This window comes from Malus sylvestris, chromosome 1, assembly GCF_916048215.2.
Source record: "Malus sylvestris chromosome 1, drMalSylv7.2, whole genome shotgun sequence".
Taxonomy (NCBI): Eukaryota; Viridiplantae; Streptophyta; class Magnoliopsida; order Rosales; family Rosaceae; genus Malus; species Malus sylvestris.
In genome coordinates, this window is record NC_062260.1 from 17,451,756 (window position 1) to 17,468,932 (window position 17,177).

Genomic DNA, 17,177 nt, shown 5'->3' on the forward strand with positions numbered 1-17,177 from the left:
GTTTATAGTTTTTCTTTTTTCTTTTTTGTCTTCTTGTTGCATGGGCTTCTTGGCCATCCTTGATTTTATTGGGTTGTTTGTTGTACCTTGTATTGGGCATTTTCTAATTTAACGAATCGACAAAAAAAGAAAAACTTATTTTTGAGAAGAAAGTGACGATCTTTTTATGGTCTTTTAATATAGGTCCAATTTTCGAGTGGTATTCCTCATCACTTGTAAATGAGAGGTTTTAGGTTCGATTCTCGTCAAAGGTGAATTTGAACAACATTATTGCTAGTTCATTGTAAGGTTTAGCCAACTCCCCCACCCCTTAGTGTAGATTAGGGGTGGGCACGGACCCAAATTTAGAAGAACCGGACCTTACCCATTGTAAATAGTAATGGGCCGGACTGAGCCGGGCAATGGGATTTCAGAATTTGGAACCAGACCTAACCCGACTCATACGAGTCCAATATCTTTTTTATTTTTTGTTAGCCACAAATCAAATCCAACTAAATTCTAGATCTGGGTTACTCACAAAATTGATCAAGTTTATCCGCTGCAATTCAAGTTTGGTTTTTGAATACTTAAAAACGAAATGTTGGGTTATGAAAATTGACTTACAGATTGAAGATTGAAGATTTATAAAAAGAAGACCCACAATTTGGCCAGAAAATACAAACTCACTCAACCTTTCCAGAATCAAAAGGTTAATATATTACAAGGGATGGAAGGCAAAAACTTGAAATTTTAAAACTCAGATCAAATCTCAACCCAGATGCCACCTGAAGCGTGAAAGCAAGCTTCTTCCAGTCCCTAATGGTGGTGATGAGGTCGTCGATCGAGTCAAGAAACGCCCAGAATCGACCGAGTCGAACTAGATTAGGTGGTTAGTAGCAACATACTTCGAGATCGAGGGAGGAGAGAGTCGCCGCCCGCTGCGAGTGCTCTAGTTGGGAATTTGAGGGAAATAGAGTTTGTCAGTGTTGAGGAGAACAGTTGATGGTGGTTGTGTCGAGGAAAGCAGATGGTGGTGTCGGAGTCGGGATAGAGACCTCGAGGCCGAGAACTACATGGCCCTGGTCTGCCCACCTCATTTTTAGTTTAGAAAACCTGTACCTTCCCCGCTAATTACATGGCCTCGGCCCGCCCCGCCTCGTTTTAAGTTTAGAAAATTTGTACCGGCTTCATACCCACCCTAAATTGGCTGGACCTGCCCTGCCCTGCGAGTCTTAGACCCGTTTGCCCACACCTAGCATAGATATCGTTTGTTCATTAAAAAAACACAATATAGGTCCAATTTCATAGGCATATTTTGAATGGAGTCCGCTAGTATAACATCATCATAGGCGAGATCTAGTAAGTAGACCACATCACCACGTCAGTAATTTACATGTCCATAATTTTCACACAAATTACATCACATGCCATTGTAATTTTTTTTAATTGAACTGCCAAATTCCAACGATTTTGGGGGTGTTGAGTTCATCCGTGTCTTCAATATTTATCCCGTCGATTCTGACAAGTTTGAAAGAAAAAAAAAGGGTGCATTTTTGCTCACCCACATTAACTTTGATGTATGCTCACCATATACTTCCTTGTTTGCCATGTGTCTCATCTCCTAACTACAGTTAACCTTTTTATTAAATGTTTTTTTATTATTTTTTAACAATGATTTAAAATTGAGATTAAACAAAAATAAAATAACTCTGACGCTTCAAATTCCCCACCCAACCAACCCAACGAACAGTCAACTACCCACGTCGTCACCGGTGACCAGATCTCTGTCCTGCCGCCGGAAAAACCATATGTTCACTCTCTTCCTCTCTCTTCTTCACCCTTCTGCCGTCCCTCTTATCTCTATTCAGCACTAGTCCTCCGAGGCATCAACTCATTTTGGCTAACCTATTGTCCGGTGAGTTCAAGAATGAGTTATTCGAGTTGTACACATTAGGGGTGGGTTAAAAAAACCGAAAAACGAAAAAAATCGAAAACCAAACCGAAACAAAGCCGAAAAAAACCGAACTGAAAAAAAACCGAACCGAAACTGAAAAACCGAACCGAACTGAAGTTGATTTGGCGGTTTGGTTTGGTTTTTGGGGTTCGGAAACCAAACCGAACCGAAGTTTTTATAATTAATTATAAATTAATATCTTCATTATTAAACGGTGTCGTTTTTTCAGTATGAAACCATACCCCCTCACCCTTCGCCACTTTCGGGCCTTCCCTTCCCTCTGTACTCTAGTCAGAAACCCTTCCCTTCCCTTAGCCTTCCCAAATCCCAAGTTCCCAGTTCCCATTCGCAGCCTCCGCCGCTCCTCGCACTTGCTACCTGTCTTCATCTTCTTCCTTGTGACCTGCGACGGTGCTACCCGTCTCACTCTCAGTCAGTGTCGCCGTCTCACTCTCAATCTCTCACCCCCGTGAGCCGTGACGGCATGACCCGCGACCTTCTCTGGCTCTGAGTCCTCTCTTCATTTCCATTCTCGAGTCTCTCGACCCACGACTGCCTTTGCAAGGTTAGTCAGTCAGTCTCTCATGTTCTACAAATTTCCTTTGATAGTAATGCTCACTATTGTTGTCAATTAGAATGCTTACTATTGTTGTCAATTAGAAGAATCTGATGGGTAAGGAATGGGTTGTCAATTAGAAAAAATGAGAGGTTTTGATTTATGGGTTTGTAACCATTGGCTGTGCATCTGAAGTCTGAACATTCATACCCTTGTGGTGAAAACTGGGTTCGACTTCGATACTTTGTGTTCCCATACGAATATGAACCATCTTCTTCTTCAGCCATCAGTTCGATAGCCAATTCAATAAATTTCTTTTTCACTGATATGTTACAGCACTGTTGTTTAATGGAAGTCGAATTATCAAAGCAATGGTGATAAAATCGATAGACGAAAATTCACAAATTGTGATGCAGGCCTTGCAGATTATGGTGTCTCTGTCAATTCATAACTCGATTTCAAAAATTGTGTGTATTTGGAATGAAATTATTAAATACATGTGTTTCAAATGATTAATTGTAACTAGTCATTTCTGAGAGTGTTTTATAGAATAGTGATTTTGTATATGCTGGTTTTGGAAAGGATGGAAGGTACCAAAAATGGTGATGTTTGCACAGAACCATACCGTCGGAAAGCTTAGTCAGCCCTTATCTCCATTGGAGTTAGCTGACAAAAACCATACCCTTATCTGCATTAATAAGATATGCATTTACAGTAGTTAATATATAGTTTCTTCTTCCTTATTATAATTTTGTTTCATACTAAAATAAAGGCTAGCTTTTGTATATATATAGATAACCCAAGCTGCAGCAAAGATCAGTTGTTTTGTAGACAATCTAAGTTCTCACGTTCTGACATGTTATCCCTTCACTGACCCATTGGATGTTATGTTCTGTTCTTTACAGCTATATGTTATGTAATTGGTGTATAGGAAAGCTTTATGAATCGTGATTTAGGGTTGTTCCCTAATTGAATCTTATTATATGTTTTGTATCTTAATTAGATGAGCTTGAGCTTGAAGAGAAGGTGTGTACTTGAGGACTTGAAGAGAAGAAGTGTGTGCTTGAGGACTTTAAAGTTTGGACGTTATGTTTATTTTAGGTGTGGAAGACTTGAAGTGTGATTGTGTTGGAGATGTTAAAATTTCAGATTTCAATTTTTTTTTTCAATTAAAAAAAAACCGAAAAAAAACCAAAACCGAACCGAAAAAAAAACAACCAACTAAAACCGAAAAAAAAGGGGCCGAACCGAACCTAACCAAAATTTATGTTTGGTTTCGGTTTTAGCAAAAAACGGAACCGATTTGAACCGAACCTAGCCCTAGTACACATCACTCACCACTGATGCAATAATCTATGTTTTGAAGAAATTGGATAAAGGCCCATGAAAGGGTTTGGATCGATCTGAGGCAAATGATAGGGAGGGCTTTTCCATTTTTGTGCAAACTTTTGTGGTAATTATAGAGTAGTTGAAAAAAGGCTTTTCCATTTCAAGCATTTTTATGATAGGATGATCGAAGATAATGGGACGGATAACGTTGTTAAGAGCGTGGTAGATGTTGTTTTGGGGTACGAGTGGAATGATAGGTTGATAAGGATTAAGGAATTGGGTTGAAATTGGTCATCGTCGGTGGTGGCGGCACAGCTACGTGTTTGTCTGGGTTGGCATGGCTGGGTAGAGTTACTATTTTGTTTGTTTTTATTTAATCACTATTTAAATCACTATTAAAAAACAAAAAGAACATTTAATAAAGATGTTAACTATAATTAAGAGATAAGACACATGGCAAACAAGGATGTGTATGGTGAGCATACACCAAAGTTAATGTGGGTGAGCAAAAAGGATCCGGCTTCTCTGCCCTCCCACTTCTCATACACTCTCATCTCCTCCTATTTTGTACAGTTACAATTAAGCCACATCAACATTTTATATTGATTTTTTTTATAGAGATAATAAGATAAAAAGCAATAGTAATATAAAATGTTAACGTGACTTAACCGTGATCGCATAAATAGGAGGGGATGGGAGTGTATGGGAAGTGGGAGGGCAGAGAAGCCAGGTCCGAGCAAAAATGCACCAGAAAAAAAAAAAAAAAAAAAAAACAATCATGCCGATTTCGACGTTGTACAAATTCACGAGTTTGGGTTTTGAAGATATTCATACCTGGTGAACTGGTATAATTGACTGTTGTTAGTTGCTTTTGTTGTCTACCTATATAAGTGGAAGGAAAATATAATTTTTCTATTAGGGTAGAACTTTAGATTATATATGCACCTAGCCACACCTCGTATGAGTTCATTGAATTTGAGACATGCATCATTGTTCGAACATGTGTATTTGGTTTTTTAATTGGTATACCTGCTTTTAGGCTTGTTATGATAGAAGGGTTCTAAGAAGCCCAAGTGTTGTAACTGTTTATCTACCTCTAATATCCGAGAAACCAATACAAGTAAGACTCGTCTCTATTTGAGATGCAGTGGTAGAACAATGTAATCATAATTTCTAATATTTTTCATATGTTTAGACGAAGGATTTCCAAGTCTCAAGAGATTGAGGCCAAGCTTGTAAGAAACGAATCGCAAAATGTCTATAGGAGGGATTAGAAAATCTTCATATGGTCATTGCAAAGGCAAATGATAAAAGTTTATAAATCCCTACTTAGAATGTGTCATTTACCTATCTCTCTTAAAAACAGTTTATTGATTTCTTTATAATGTCTCAAATGAAGTAAACGTATCTTGGAAAATCAAACCAACTTTTTCTCTTGTTTCTATTTCGAGGTCTTCGTTTTCGAACTTTCAAAATCCATTAAATCACAACAAATAAAATTTGGTCGGCATCTTTTTCTCACCGAATGGACGAAACCCTACACGGCTAAAACACAACCCATAGCCCACTGCCACCCAAGCTTTATTTATGTTGCAATTAGTTTTGGAAAAGGCACAGTTGGCAACAGACAGGCCGTTGCCCAATGTGCCACTTGGTCATTGATTGGATTTATAGTTTCTAGTTAGCAGCTCCACACATGCAAAAATTTGTCACGTCTCACGCTTCTTTGGTTACAATAAACTTCGTCAAAGTTAATTACCAAACAAGACCAACTTGTAGATTCTCAAGCTTGATGGCATGCATTTCACTCTAAAAAATCAGTGAATTCTCACAAACTTACAACGAGTATTGCACTTTTTAAACACGTAACCGGTTTTTATTGGATGATAATGTCACTTGAACAAAAATATGATTACATAGAAGAATCTTTTGTTAATAAGATAAGAGTATAAAATGCAAGATCTTATGAGCTAAGTAACGCATTTTGGTTATTCGTTTCACTTTAAATAGCTAGTTACCCCCTTAATCCTATTCTATTTTGTGGTTAATCTAGGTTACTTATGAGTTGACCAAGATCAGCTAAAGAACCTTGTTAATTAGGACAAGCTCATATGGGGCCAGACTGGCCAGTCTATATGCAATTTAGTTTTTTTCTTTGATTGTGATTGTGATTGTGATTGTGATTGAAGGACAGAAACATCAATTTCTAGCATATCTAATTAAAAGATTTAAAGTCTAGATACATATGATTCATGGACATATCACTCTGAGGGGGCGTTAAAGGGGTGCTAAAGGTGCAGTAGGGCCCCAAATTTGAAGGGGCTCTAAAATTTTTGTCACCTAATATTTATATGTAATAATATTCTATATTTAAAATTGCTTTTGTTATGAGATAATGTTCTATATTCAAAAATTGATTTTGTGAGCACTTTAAAATCTCATCTTACATTCCTTATAAGCATAATTTTTTTCTTTTCTAAATATAAAAATTTAGAGCACAATAAGATATTTTGAGTGTCAATAATACACCATAAAAGACGGTATTTTTTCAATATTATTATATAATAAAGTTACATATTCAAGTGAAACTTTAAAGTTAGAGTTTTTGAAATTTGTTTTCTTGTTTGGTTATTTAAGAGTGAAATGCTTTTGATTATTTAGTGAACGTTTATGTTTGTAGCTCTTTTATTTATTACTAATGATATTTTTAAACTTGCAATCAGTGAGTGCTAAACTTTGTTTTGATTTAAGTAATTGATTTTTAGTGTCAATACATTGTTCTACATTTTTTAAGACTATCTTTAAGGAGGGGCGCTTTTATAAATTCCACACAGGGCCCTTAAAATATCAGAGACGGCCCTGATATCACTAATCATCAGATGTATCTGCTTATGATAACTTGTAATAAAGTTCATTGATTCATTGTCGACTCTAACAACTCACAACTAATTAATCCTCAATCGTTCATCTTTGCGATGATCATAAGCAAATTCATTCGATGGTGTTGGTTATATGTCAATATATTTAAATAATTGGTTTTAATGCCAATAGACTAATAACCTATTAGCTCGTTTTGCTCTTAGCATAAATGATGTTGGAAGTTGGTTTGAGAAAATTTCGCATGACATTATTGATGTTTTTTTTTTTTTACACCTGTTACTCTTTTTTACTATAGTATGGGGTTTTTTTAGGAAGAGTGTAGTCTATTTGAGGTGTGGTTCCTTCCAATCGCTCTTACTGAAGTGAATAATAGCTACAGTATTTCAACAATCGAGCCCTGATTTATAGTCATGCTCGTCTAATATTCTCGAAGTCTAATGCTAACGCTATTTGTTGCTTTGTTGAGTAAAATTACATCGATTTTGTTTAACAAAAACTAATTAATTTTTGAAAAATAAAGAAATTATCATGGACGTACGAGAAGAAAGATGAACATGCTCCGAAAGCGGGGGGATATTTCGATCAGTCTATTGGACGCGTATATATGAATTTGGTTTGAACATGCAACGACAACTTAGGTTATTAGAATATTACATTATAAATTGTTGTTTTCATTTCTAGTGTGGAGGTCAAAATTTTAGTCTTAGGCCTCGTTTGTTTGACCCCCTTAGCTAGGACTGGACTAGCTAGGACTAATAACCCATGTTTGGTGCAAGCCGGGATTGAGTTTAGTGGGATTAAGTCGGACTCGTGCCGACTAAATCCTTCGTTAGCTAGGCTTAGTGAGAGCCCTCGAAAAGGAGGGGATTGCTAGTCCCGTTTCCCCGCTTCCCCTCACTTTGCCTCACCCCACGCCTGAGAACTTGCCCTCCCACTGTCTTTCTCCCTACCTCCCTATAATCTGTCCATAAGATCTCCAAGTCAGAGACCCAAAAAAGCCAAAAACCCAGAAACCAAAAGCAGATTCATATAAATTATACCAAATTGAAGCTGGTATTGACAAGATTACGATTCTACCTGAATCGAGGCCAAAAGGTAGTCGAATGTGGCCGAAAAATGGTCTGGAAGTCTCGGCCTATTTGGGCTTCTTCGAATCCATGACAGATTCGAGCATGCAAAGCTAAGATCTCGATCTAGGGATGGTGAGGAATTTTTTGGCGGTGCTAACTTCATCCAATTTAACTAGGGTTGGCCAGAAAACACGTCGAGAAACCTGCAAATCGTCGGGAAAAATGGAGCCGTGAGGTTCCGTTCGAACATCGCATAGCTAGAGAGGGAGGGAGGATAGAGAAATAGAGACTGGAATCGATAAGGAGCTTGACCGGGAATGAGAGAGAGACATGAATCGAGAGGTCTGGGAGGAAAAAAAAGAGGGAGAAGGTGGGATGAAGAATTGAGAGAAGAGGGAGAGAGTGGGACGGAAATGGTAGGAAAAGATGGAGAAAAATATAAGATCATAATAAATTATTAATAATTTATAGATTAAATAATATAATATTATAATTTGTTATTATACAGCTTCTTAGTCTAACACTGCACCAAACGCTTCATTAAGTTAATCCAGCTTAGTCTAGTCTAAGCCAGTCCAGCTTAGTCCTTGAAGCTAGTCCAGTCCAAGATAGTCCGGCGCAACAAACTCACCCTTAAAGTCTTAATTGTTTATCAAAGGGGTTGCGATTTTCTACTATTTTTCTTGTTTTGGCTGCTACATGCTTTACTTTATTTGGCTATATTCACAGTGATGCCAAAGTATTTACTATTTATTATATATAACAAGCAAAGTATTTATTATTTATTATTTATTTATAACAAGCGATGTTATTATTATAATCTATTCTGAATAGAGAAAGAAAAAGTTTGAAATAAAAAAAGCATTAAGTTAAAAGTTAAGACATTATTCACCAGAATAATCCATCATTTACTGAAGAGTCAAAATTATTAGTTTTATAGAATAAACAAGTCATTAGTCCAAGTTGATGGTTTCAATTTGGTAAGTAATGTGTACATGTCACGTTAATTAATAATTGTTAAAATCAAATTTCCGTATTGTCCTCAACAAAGGGTTTGAGCAAACTCAACTACCTATAAAAAAAAATAAAAAATAAAAACAAACAACCATGATTAACCTTGGGTGCCAGTCTGATATCGACGGTTAAGTTAGTAAAAACTATTAAGACTCAAGAAGTGGGTAAGAGAATATTGAGAATGAGATAATTGTGTTCCCACAAATGAACCCAACATGGGGTTTTATACTAGTCGATAAAGATTTTTTAGTATATAGAATTTATATTAAACAAAGAGAATCTAAGAGAATATCTAGGATTATATATTGTATCCTCTTATGAGTATGATTACTTATGGCGCACGTCAATTCCTAGATTGTATGTGAACTCCTGTCCTCGGATTTCATTATTCAAACTTCGTATTTCGATGTTGTTACGACACGTTTGTTTTTTTTTTTTTCGAATTTGTAAAAGGATGAAAATGCCCATGTTGCGAGAAATTCTACGTGAACGTTTGAGCTCCTTTCATGTTTTGCCCCATTTCTTAGCATATTTGAGTAGGACATGTCGTTACGAACTCGTGGACATAAGCGGAGTAAAATTTGGAACTAGAATGAAGATCCTATGGGGCTCGAAAATCGAGAGTAGTTTTGGTAATTTTACCTGTAATGGGGGGACACAAATTGTTTGAATCTTTATGGCCTTTTTTGCGTGCCAGTGGAACCCCTTTCCCATTTCTTCTGTGTTCCCCTTCTCTCTCCCTCACTCTATCTTCTCATGCAGTTCACTCTGCACTTTCTCTCTCTCAACGTCCTCCTACCCGAGCTACACATGACGGCAAGCCGTCATTTTTTCGGCGAGTTAGTCCTTGCAAACATCACTACCACCCCACTCGTTTGCGGAGATTCATGAAGGATATGTCTGAACCCACGAGCCCATTAACAGGCTAGCTTTTCCGACGAGATTCTGTATCTTTTACGTCGATTTTGATCGAATTTTGGGACACCAATTGAGTCCGGTCACCCCAGAAGTCAGTTTCGAGCTTGGGTTGACCTCAAATAACAAAGCTCCATGAACCTCGATTTGGGCTGAGATTTTTCGACAAGTTTAGGCCATCTCTGACTTTTTTTTTTTTTTTTAACTTCCAGTAGGTATGAACTTGGTCCTTATCTTTGTAGCTTCATTTTGATACAAGGATCGTCAAATTTAGTTGAAAAAATGAACAAGTTATATCTTCGAGAAGTTTTCAGGCCAATTTTACAGTTTTCGGTGAAATGGAATATTCCATCACGTGACAGAATATTCCTGACTTCGTCCAGTATGCCATTACAATTTTCGTTAAGTGTAACGGAATATTTCGTCATAGTGACGAAATATCTCAGTTGACCCAGCGCGCACGTGAGTGACTTTAGTATATGTGGTATGGGGCATTACCTTGAAAATTCTCGTGCTAGTATACTTTGTGAAAGTAGCATGGATTTATAAATGTAACTTTTATTAAAATGTTGCTTTTAAATTCAACTATCGATCTATTTCATGAAAGTGATTTGATATGCATTTTGTTATGTTTGAGAAACGTGAAGGTTCGGAGATGACCATTACCCTAGTGCTAATGGGCTATGTGATACCAACTCTGCACCATGTAGCAATGGTACATGGATGGTTCTATCTAATTAATCCACATTAAGAACCATACTTTTTAAGGGTTGCACCTGGTTAATCCGCATTGGGTAGCCTAAGATTGCGCCTGGTTAATCTGCATTGGGCGATCCTGGTTACCTAGGTATGGCCATACGTAAATTAGGGGTGATCATGCTTGTTCAATCCACATTGGGTGATCATCGCCTACCAGTGTTCATAAGAGTGACTCTCTTTGGTTAATCCGTATTGGGAGGGTCATTGTGTACATGGTTACTTTGTTCTCATGAGTGGTTCTACTTGGTTAATCCGCATTGGAGGACCACTTATTGATGATTACTTATTGTACGCTACAGCTGAACTATGTCGCTCTAGCCTAATTTTTAACGTATTTATGAACTAGAGATTTGAGAACCTTTGTGGTTTGATTTAGAAAAACTGATGGATGTTTGGGTGACTCCTTCGAGATTTCCAGTGAATGGTTTATGATTATATAAAGTATGGTTTTGTGAATGCTATTCTACACTGAGATCGATGGACTTGTTTTATGGTTATCACATATGTTAATTATTGTCATTTACATGAGCTTCGTAGCTTATCCAAGTTGTTGCTTGCCAGGGGAAACCAAATTTCTAAACCAAATTTTGTAAACCAAATGATGTGGATGTTGATAATTGAATTATTACTTGAGTATTGATTAATGTGATTATTTCCTATCAATGACACATTATTTGGTTTGTAAATTTAGTTAAAAATTTTGATTTCTCTAACATTACCAAATGCAATAAAAACAGACGTCGCAAAGTTTTGGACGGTTTGTTTGTTTGTTTAGCGGCTACATGAACTGGTTTGACTCTTACCTCCATTTATTGTTTCTTTGAAGGCCTCGGTCGGTCAACTACACCTACAACCACCATGCACCACACCCCCCCCCCCCTCTCTCTCTCTCTCTCTCTCTCTCTCTCTCTCTCTCTCTCTCATTCTCTTACACAAATTTCCCAAAATACCCCATCCCCTTATTTGTTTCTTTCCCCACACTCCCATCATGTAATATATATATAAATTTAAGAAAAACTAATGAAAATGACTTGAAATCTTTGAGTTTTAACGATAAGGACAAAATAAAGGGTAAAATAAATAGTAACATGTTTGACTTTTTAATGTAAAAATGTGGTTTTTCGTTAAAGTAAACAGTATCGTAAGCTTTTCGTTAAAACTCCTTAAAATTTATTGCTTACCCTCCAAAGTCCCAAATATTATTGAACGTAACAACTTTCCCCCAAAAAGGCCAAAAACAGCAGCACAAATGGTCCCCAGCCTTTACACTTGCATATGTGGAAATGTCAAAAATGTGTAACTGTTCAACAAGAAAGAAAAAGAGTTCAACATTTTGGCCGGGGTTGAGTCCATTTCCTATAGGATCTCACCCGCTTGATAAAGGATCTGTAAGCTACAATATGTTGAATTGTTGTTCAATTTAATAATGTCTTTCAGCTACAACTTAGACCTCGTTTTATTAGTAAAAAGTAGTTATCCAACCCTATATTTGGTGCTAAAATATGACTAGGGTTTCATATAAAAAATTTAAGAGATCATTTCGTAACTTCGTTATTTCTTTCTTGTAGGATAACTAATTACGAAAAGGAGGGAACGATAATCGTACTACTACCTCATATCAAATGTACCTTTCCAATATAATGCATTTCAATTCTACCTCACCTCTCTCTCTCTCTCTCTCTCTCTCTCTCTCTCTCTCTCTCTCTCTATTATCTCACATGGGCCATATAGTCAATTGGCACTAGGATGTAATATCCGCACATCCCATTTTACTTCTCACACACCTTTCTAATTTTCGGCCGTCAGATTGAATGAATTAAAGAATATCAACGGATATAAATTAACAAAGGTGTGTGAGAAGTAATTTGTGGTGTGTATGGATAGTCACACACTCATGTCATAATTTTATATAACAAACATTTCCAAAGCCAGAAGTTGGACTCAAAATATTAATTTAGTCTATAAACCCTAATGGTGGTTGAGCCATCTGCCTATCCAATCTCCCTTCTAAGAACTACTCACCATTAATTCAACTTTGTGTGTGGAACAACACCACCATCTCTTCTTATAAGCTTCCCCGTTTCTTCTTCCTCGCAAGTTCTCCTCCCTCTCTTTCCCTAAACGTGTTCAACTTTGCTTGCGACTCTTGATTCAATTCAAGCAGTCACTCATTTTTTCCATCTGGGTATTTATATACACTCATCATTTCAGGTTTTGTTTAATTTGTAAGCATCCAGAGAGAGCGAAATCAAAACCAATCGTCAATGGATGCTGCTTCTGTTCATCCTAGAAGTAGTAGTGATAACAGTAGTAGTATAAACATGGACAAGGAGAGATTGACGGCGGAGATGGCGTTCAAGGACTCGTCCTCCGCCGTCATCAAAATCCGGCAGCACCTGCCGGACTTCTTGCAGTCCGTCAAGCTCAAGTACGTCAAGCTTGGGTATGGCTATACCGTTAACGCAGCCACCATTATTTTGTTCCTCCTCATTTTACCGCTCTTCGTCTCCGTAATAATCCAGCTCACCGGTCTGGAGCTGGAACGGATCACCGAGCTCTGGACCAACCAGGCCGTCTGGCTCGAAAGCATCGACGCCGCCACCAGGTTCACCGGTTCAGGGGTCCTTCTCTTCTTCTTTGGCCTCTACTGGGCCAAGAGGTCTAGACCGGTCTACCTCGTCGACTTCTCATGCTACAAACCGGAAGACGAACGCAAAATGTCCGTCGAGTCGTTTCTAAAAATGACGGAAGACAACGGCGCATTTGCTCCGGACACGGTTAACTTCCAGACCCGCATTTCGAACCGGTCCGGTCTAGGCGACGAGACGTACTTGCCTCGCGGAATCACCTCCAACCCGCCACAGCTGTCAATGGAGCAAGCCCGGTCCGAGGCCGAGTCGGTCATGTTCGGCGCGCTCGACTCACTCTTCGAAAAAACCGGAATCAAACCGAACCAAATCGACATCCTCATCGTTAACTGCAGCCTGTTCAACCCGACGCCGTCACTGTCCTCCATGATCGTCAACCACTACAAGCTCAAAACCGACATTAAATCCTACAACCTCGGCGGCATGGGCTGTAGCGCCGGACTGATCTCCATCGACCTAGCCAAGGACCTCCTCAAAGCAAACCCCAACTCCTACGCCGTCGTAGTCAGCACCGAAAACATAACCTTAAACTGGTACTTCGGAAACGACAAATCCATGCTCCTCTGCAACTGTATTTTCCGAATGGGCGGGGCCGCGGTTCTCCTATCAAACAAAAACCGCGACCGCTCCCGGTCCAAGTACGAGCTCATACACACCGTCCGGACCCATAAGGGCGCCGACGACAAGAACTACAAGTGCGTTTACCAGCGGGAAGACGACAAAGGCACCGTCGGCGTTTCGCTGGCGCGTGAGCTCATGGCCGTGGCGGGCGACGCGTTGAAAACGAACATAACGACGCTTGGCCCACTCGTCCTGCCGTTTACCGAACAAGTGTTGTTTTTCATAACGCTGATTCGGAAGAAGGTTTTCAAGGCGAAGGTCAAGCCGTACATTCCGGACTTTAAGCTCGCGTTCGAGCACTTCTGCATCCACGCGGGCGGACGCGCCGTCCTGGACGAGTTGGAGAAGAATCTTCAACTCACTGAGTGGCACATGGAGCCGTCTCGGATGACGTTGCACCGGTTCGGCAACACGTCGAGCAGTTCGCTGTGGTACGAGCTGTCGTACGCGGAGGCGAAGGGTCGGGTTGGGAGGGGCGATCGGGTTTGGCAGATCGCGTTTGGGTCGGGTTTTAAGTGTAACAGCGCGGTTTGGCGGGCCCTCCGGCCGATTTCGGTCGGGGACGGGTTTGGTAATCCGTGGATGGACTCGATTGATAAGTACCCGGTCAAAGTCCCGATGGCTTAGACTGTTTGTCCACGTGGCGTTTTCAGTGGACGAGGAGCTCCACCCGTACTCTCGCACGTGGAATTGCTTGTGGCTGCAATTATTTTCCTTTTTTTCATTTCTTTTTCCTTTTTCCTTTTTTATTTTTCTGTTTATTACTGAATTTCCTATACCAACTTGTAGAATGAATTATTTAAAAAATAACTGAACATTAAGGCATTTGCAAATGCTCTTTGTATGTTTATTTTTTTTTTAGTTGACAATGTCACACAATCAAATTTAAAAGTTAAAACAATAATGGGGTCATGAAGAAAACCTAGCCAAAAGTCTTAGAAAGAATTAACGCCCATGTATTTCATAAGATTTAGTTTGTCAGTTTACTTTCCTAATCTAACAATCAATCAATACAAAAGAACGCTTGAAACCCCAAAACCTAAGATGAGAAAAATATATGCAACGACAAAAAGTAATCATACTTATGCACCTTAGTGCGGATTCCTACTAACGCAACTCTCTCCTAATGACTAACTATCTAAACTACCACTCTGCACAAAAGAAAAGGATAAAAATGAAAATCATATAATTATGAAACCTTGATACAACCAGGTACCGTGCCTGACCAAAATTAATCGCTAGAGAAGCTTGGAATTGAGAGATATGGAGGATTCTGGAGTGGAGGGAGAGGAAAATATATGCAGAGTGCATTGTGGAATGAGGCTTTATGCTTGTTTGAGAAGTTAACATGTTCAACTTAAGAATTTTTTAATGGGAGTTTTCATGAAAATAGCTTGGATTAAGTTTAATTTAATAAAAAACCATACTATTTATGAAACTGCGGTACTATACTATTTATGAAACTAAACAGTACTACACTATTTATTGTTCAAATTAATAAATAATGCCTAATTCTTGGTTCACTTTTGTAAATGGTGCTTAGTTATTGGATCTTGTTTTATAAATAATATATAGTAATTAGTACAGTTTTATAAATAATGTCTCGTTCTTGATCCAGTTTCATAAATAGTGCATAGTTCTTGGTCCACTTTCATATATAATGTCTAGTTCTTGGTCATATATTCATAAATAGTGTCTAGTTCTTGATCTAGTTTCATAAATAGCGTATACTAAATGATACAGTTTCATAAATAGTGTATCTTTCTTGGTCTAGTTTCATAAATAATATTTCTTTCTTAGTCTAGTGTTTTACATTGAACTTTTTCAAATTTTTTATATTTTCTAATCAAACAAAGAACCAATTAGAACTGAAGGGAAGGTAATTGAAAATTCATATGGTTCACAACTCAAAGTTTTTTTTGGAGTTCCTTATGTTATGTTAATGAACTCCACAAGTTCTCTCTAAGATTGCTTTTTTATTTTCTTCCCAAAAAAATCCCTTCTTGTAAGTTTTTTTTAGGAAAACTAACGAAAAGTAAAAAAAAACTTTCATTTTAATGAAAATTCCTTTTTAAAGGTATGGTGAGTAGTACCAGATAAATGTACAAATGTAATTTTTCGTTAAAAATGAACATTACCGAAAATATTTTATTAAAACTTCTTGTTTTTTTTTTTTTTATGAATCCCCTTTCTCCTGCCATCAATCACTCCACATAATTTTTTTTTTTAAAAGTTGCGGCATGCATTTTAAATTGATAAAAATACTCCATAGAAGCAAATACAAAAGCTGGGAAAAAACACCAGCACGCCAAACCAAGAGAAATTTTTTAGGGAACTTTAACGAAAAGCACCCGGTACTGTTCACTTTAACGAAAAACCACATTTTTACACTAAAAAGTCAATCATGGTACTATTCACTTTACCCTTTATTTTGTCCTTATCATTAAAACTCAAAGTTTTCAAGCCCTTTTCATTAGTTTTCCTAATTTTTTATTGTAACGGGAACACGGATGATACATCACGTGTTTTTATGTAAGTGATAGAAAATTTTATTTTTTAAGTTATTAACTTTTTAATACACATATCACACAATTTGTATAGTGACACGTGATGTACCACCTCGTGTGCCAATCACACTGAAAAATTTCTCCCAAACCAAACAAAATCTGGGAAAAAACGCTGTGCAATTGCACGCACATAGTTAGGTTTTTTTTTTTAATCGTTATTATTAAATAAAGTTGTAGGATAGTTTTTTTGTTAAAATTTAAATTTTTGAAGTATTTTTCATTAGTTTTTTATTTTTTTTAATAATCTCCATCTTCTGATCTTAATTGTTTATTTCGTTCAAATATAAAGGGGGATATATGAAGTCGTCGGGGGTTATGTGCAGTCATTGACTCTTTGCTGCGTCTGTTGCTAGAAAAAACGTTTTAATCGATATGTCAATTATATGTTAATTGTTATAAGTATTTTTTGCTGTCAATTTTCACATATAAGAAAATGTGTTGTCAATTAGTTTTTCTAACTGTGTGTCCTACAAATATTATTATAACCAAAAAAAAAAAAAATTGGAGAAGAGAAAATCTAAAATTAACACGTTAGTCATCAAATTAACATTTGACATTTATTTTTTAACATCTCAATTGGAAGCAGATAAGGAATTTTAAAAGAATAGTACTATCCATATATTCTTATTAATTTTTGTCATAATGATCTTCAACCCATTCAATCTGAGAATCGAAAATTAAAAAATGTGCGTTAAAATTAAAAGTAGACTTGTGGATGTCATTTTCCTTTTGAAAATCTGCGTACATAAATGGGCATTGATACGTATCTTCTGTGCTGAACAGTTATGTTCAATGCACATAAAAAGGACAAGTTGATCTATCGCAATCTCAACTACTTGAAAATGGAAATTTGACGTGGGCATGGAACTATCAAATTTCATCGTT

At 37.5% G+C, this 17,177-nt stretch overlaps 1 protein-coding gene and 1 long non-coding RNA gene across 2 annotated transcripts; both read left to right on the top strand.

Moving 5' to 3' along the window:
• The first annotated feature begins 2,172 nt into the window (after positions 1–2,172).
• Positions 2,173–3,645, top strand: LOC126626531 (uncharacterized). The gene is made up of 2 exons (XR_007624716.1): positions 2,173–2,498; positions 3,493–3,645. It is a non-coding gene; the product is annotated as an uncharacterized LOC126626531 (long non-coding RNA).
• An 8,794-nt stretch (positions 3,646–12,439) lies between these two features.
• Positions 12,440–14,558, top strand: LOC126622537 (3-ketoacyl-CoA synthase 1-like). The gene has a single exon (XM_050291331.1). The coding sequence runs from the start codon at positions 12,721–12,723 to the stop codon at positions 14,350–14,352; it is 1,632 nt and encodes a 543-aa protein (XP_050147288.1). The 5' UTR covers positions 12,440–12,720; the 3' UTR covers positions 14,353–14,558.
• Positions 14,559–17,177: the final 2,619 nt, after the last annotated feature.

Coding starts and splice junctions, on each gene's coding strand:
- LOC126622537 (XM_050291331.1), top strand. CDS start 12,721: ATGGATGCTGCTTCTGTTCATCCTAGAAGTAGTAGTGATAACAGTAGT.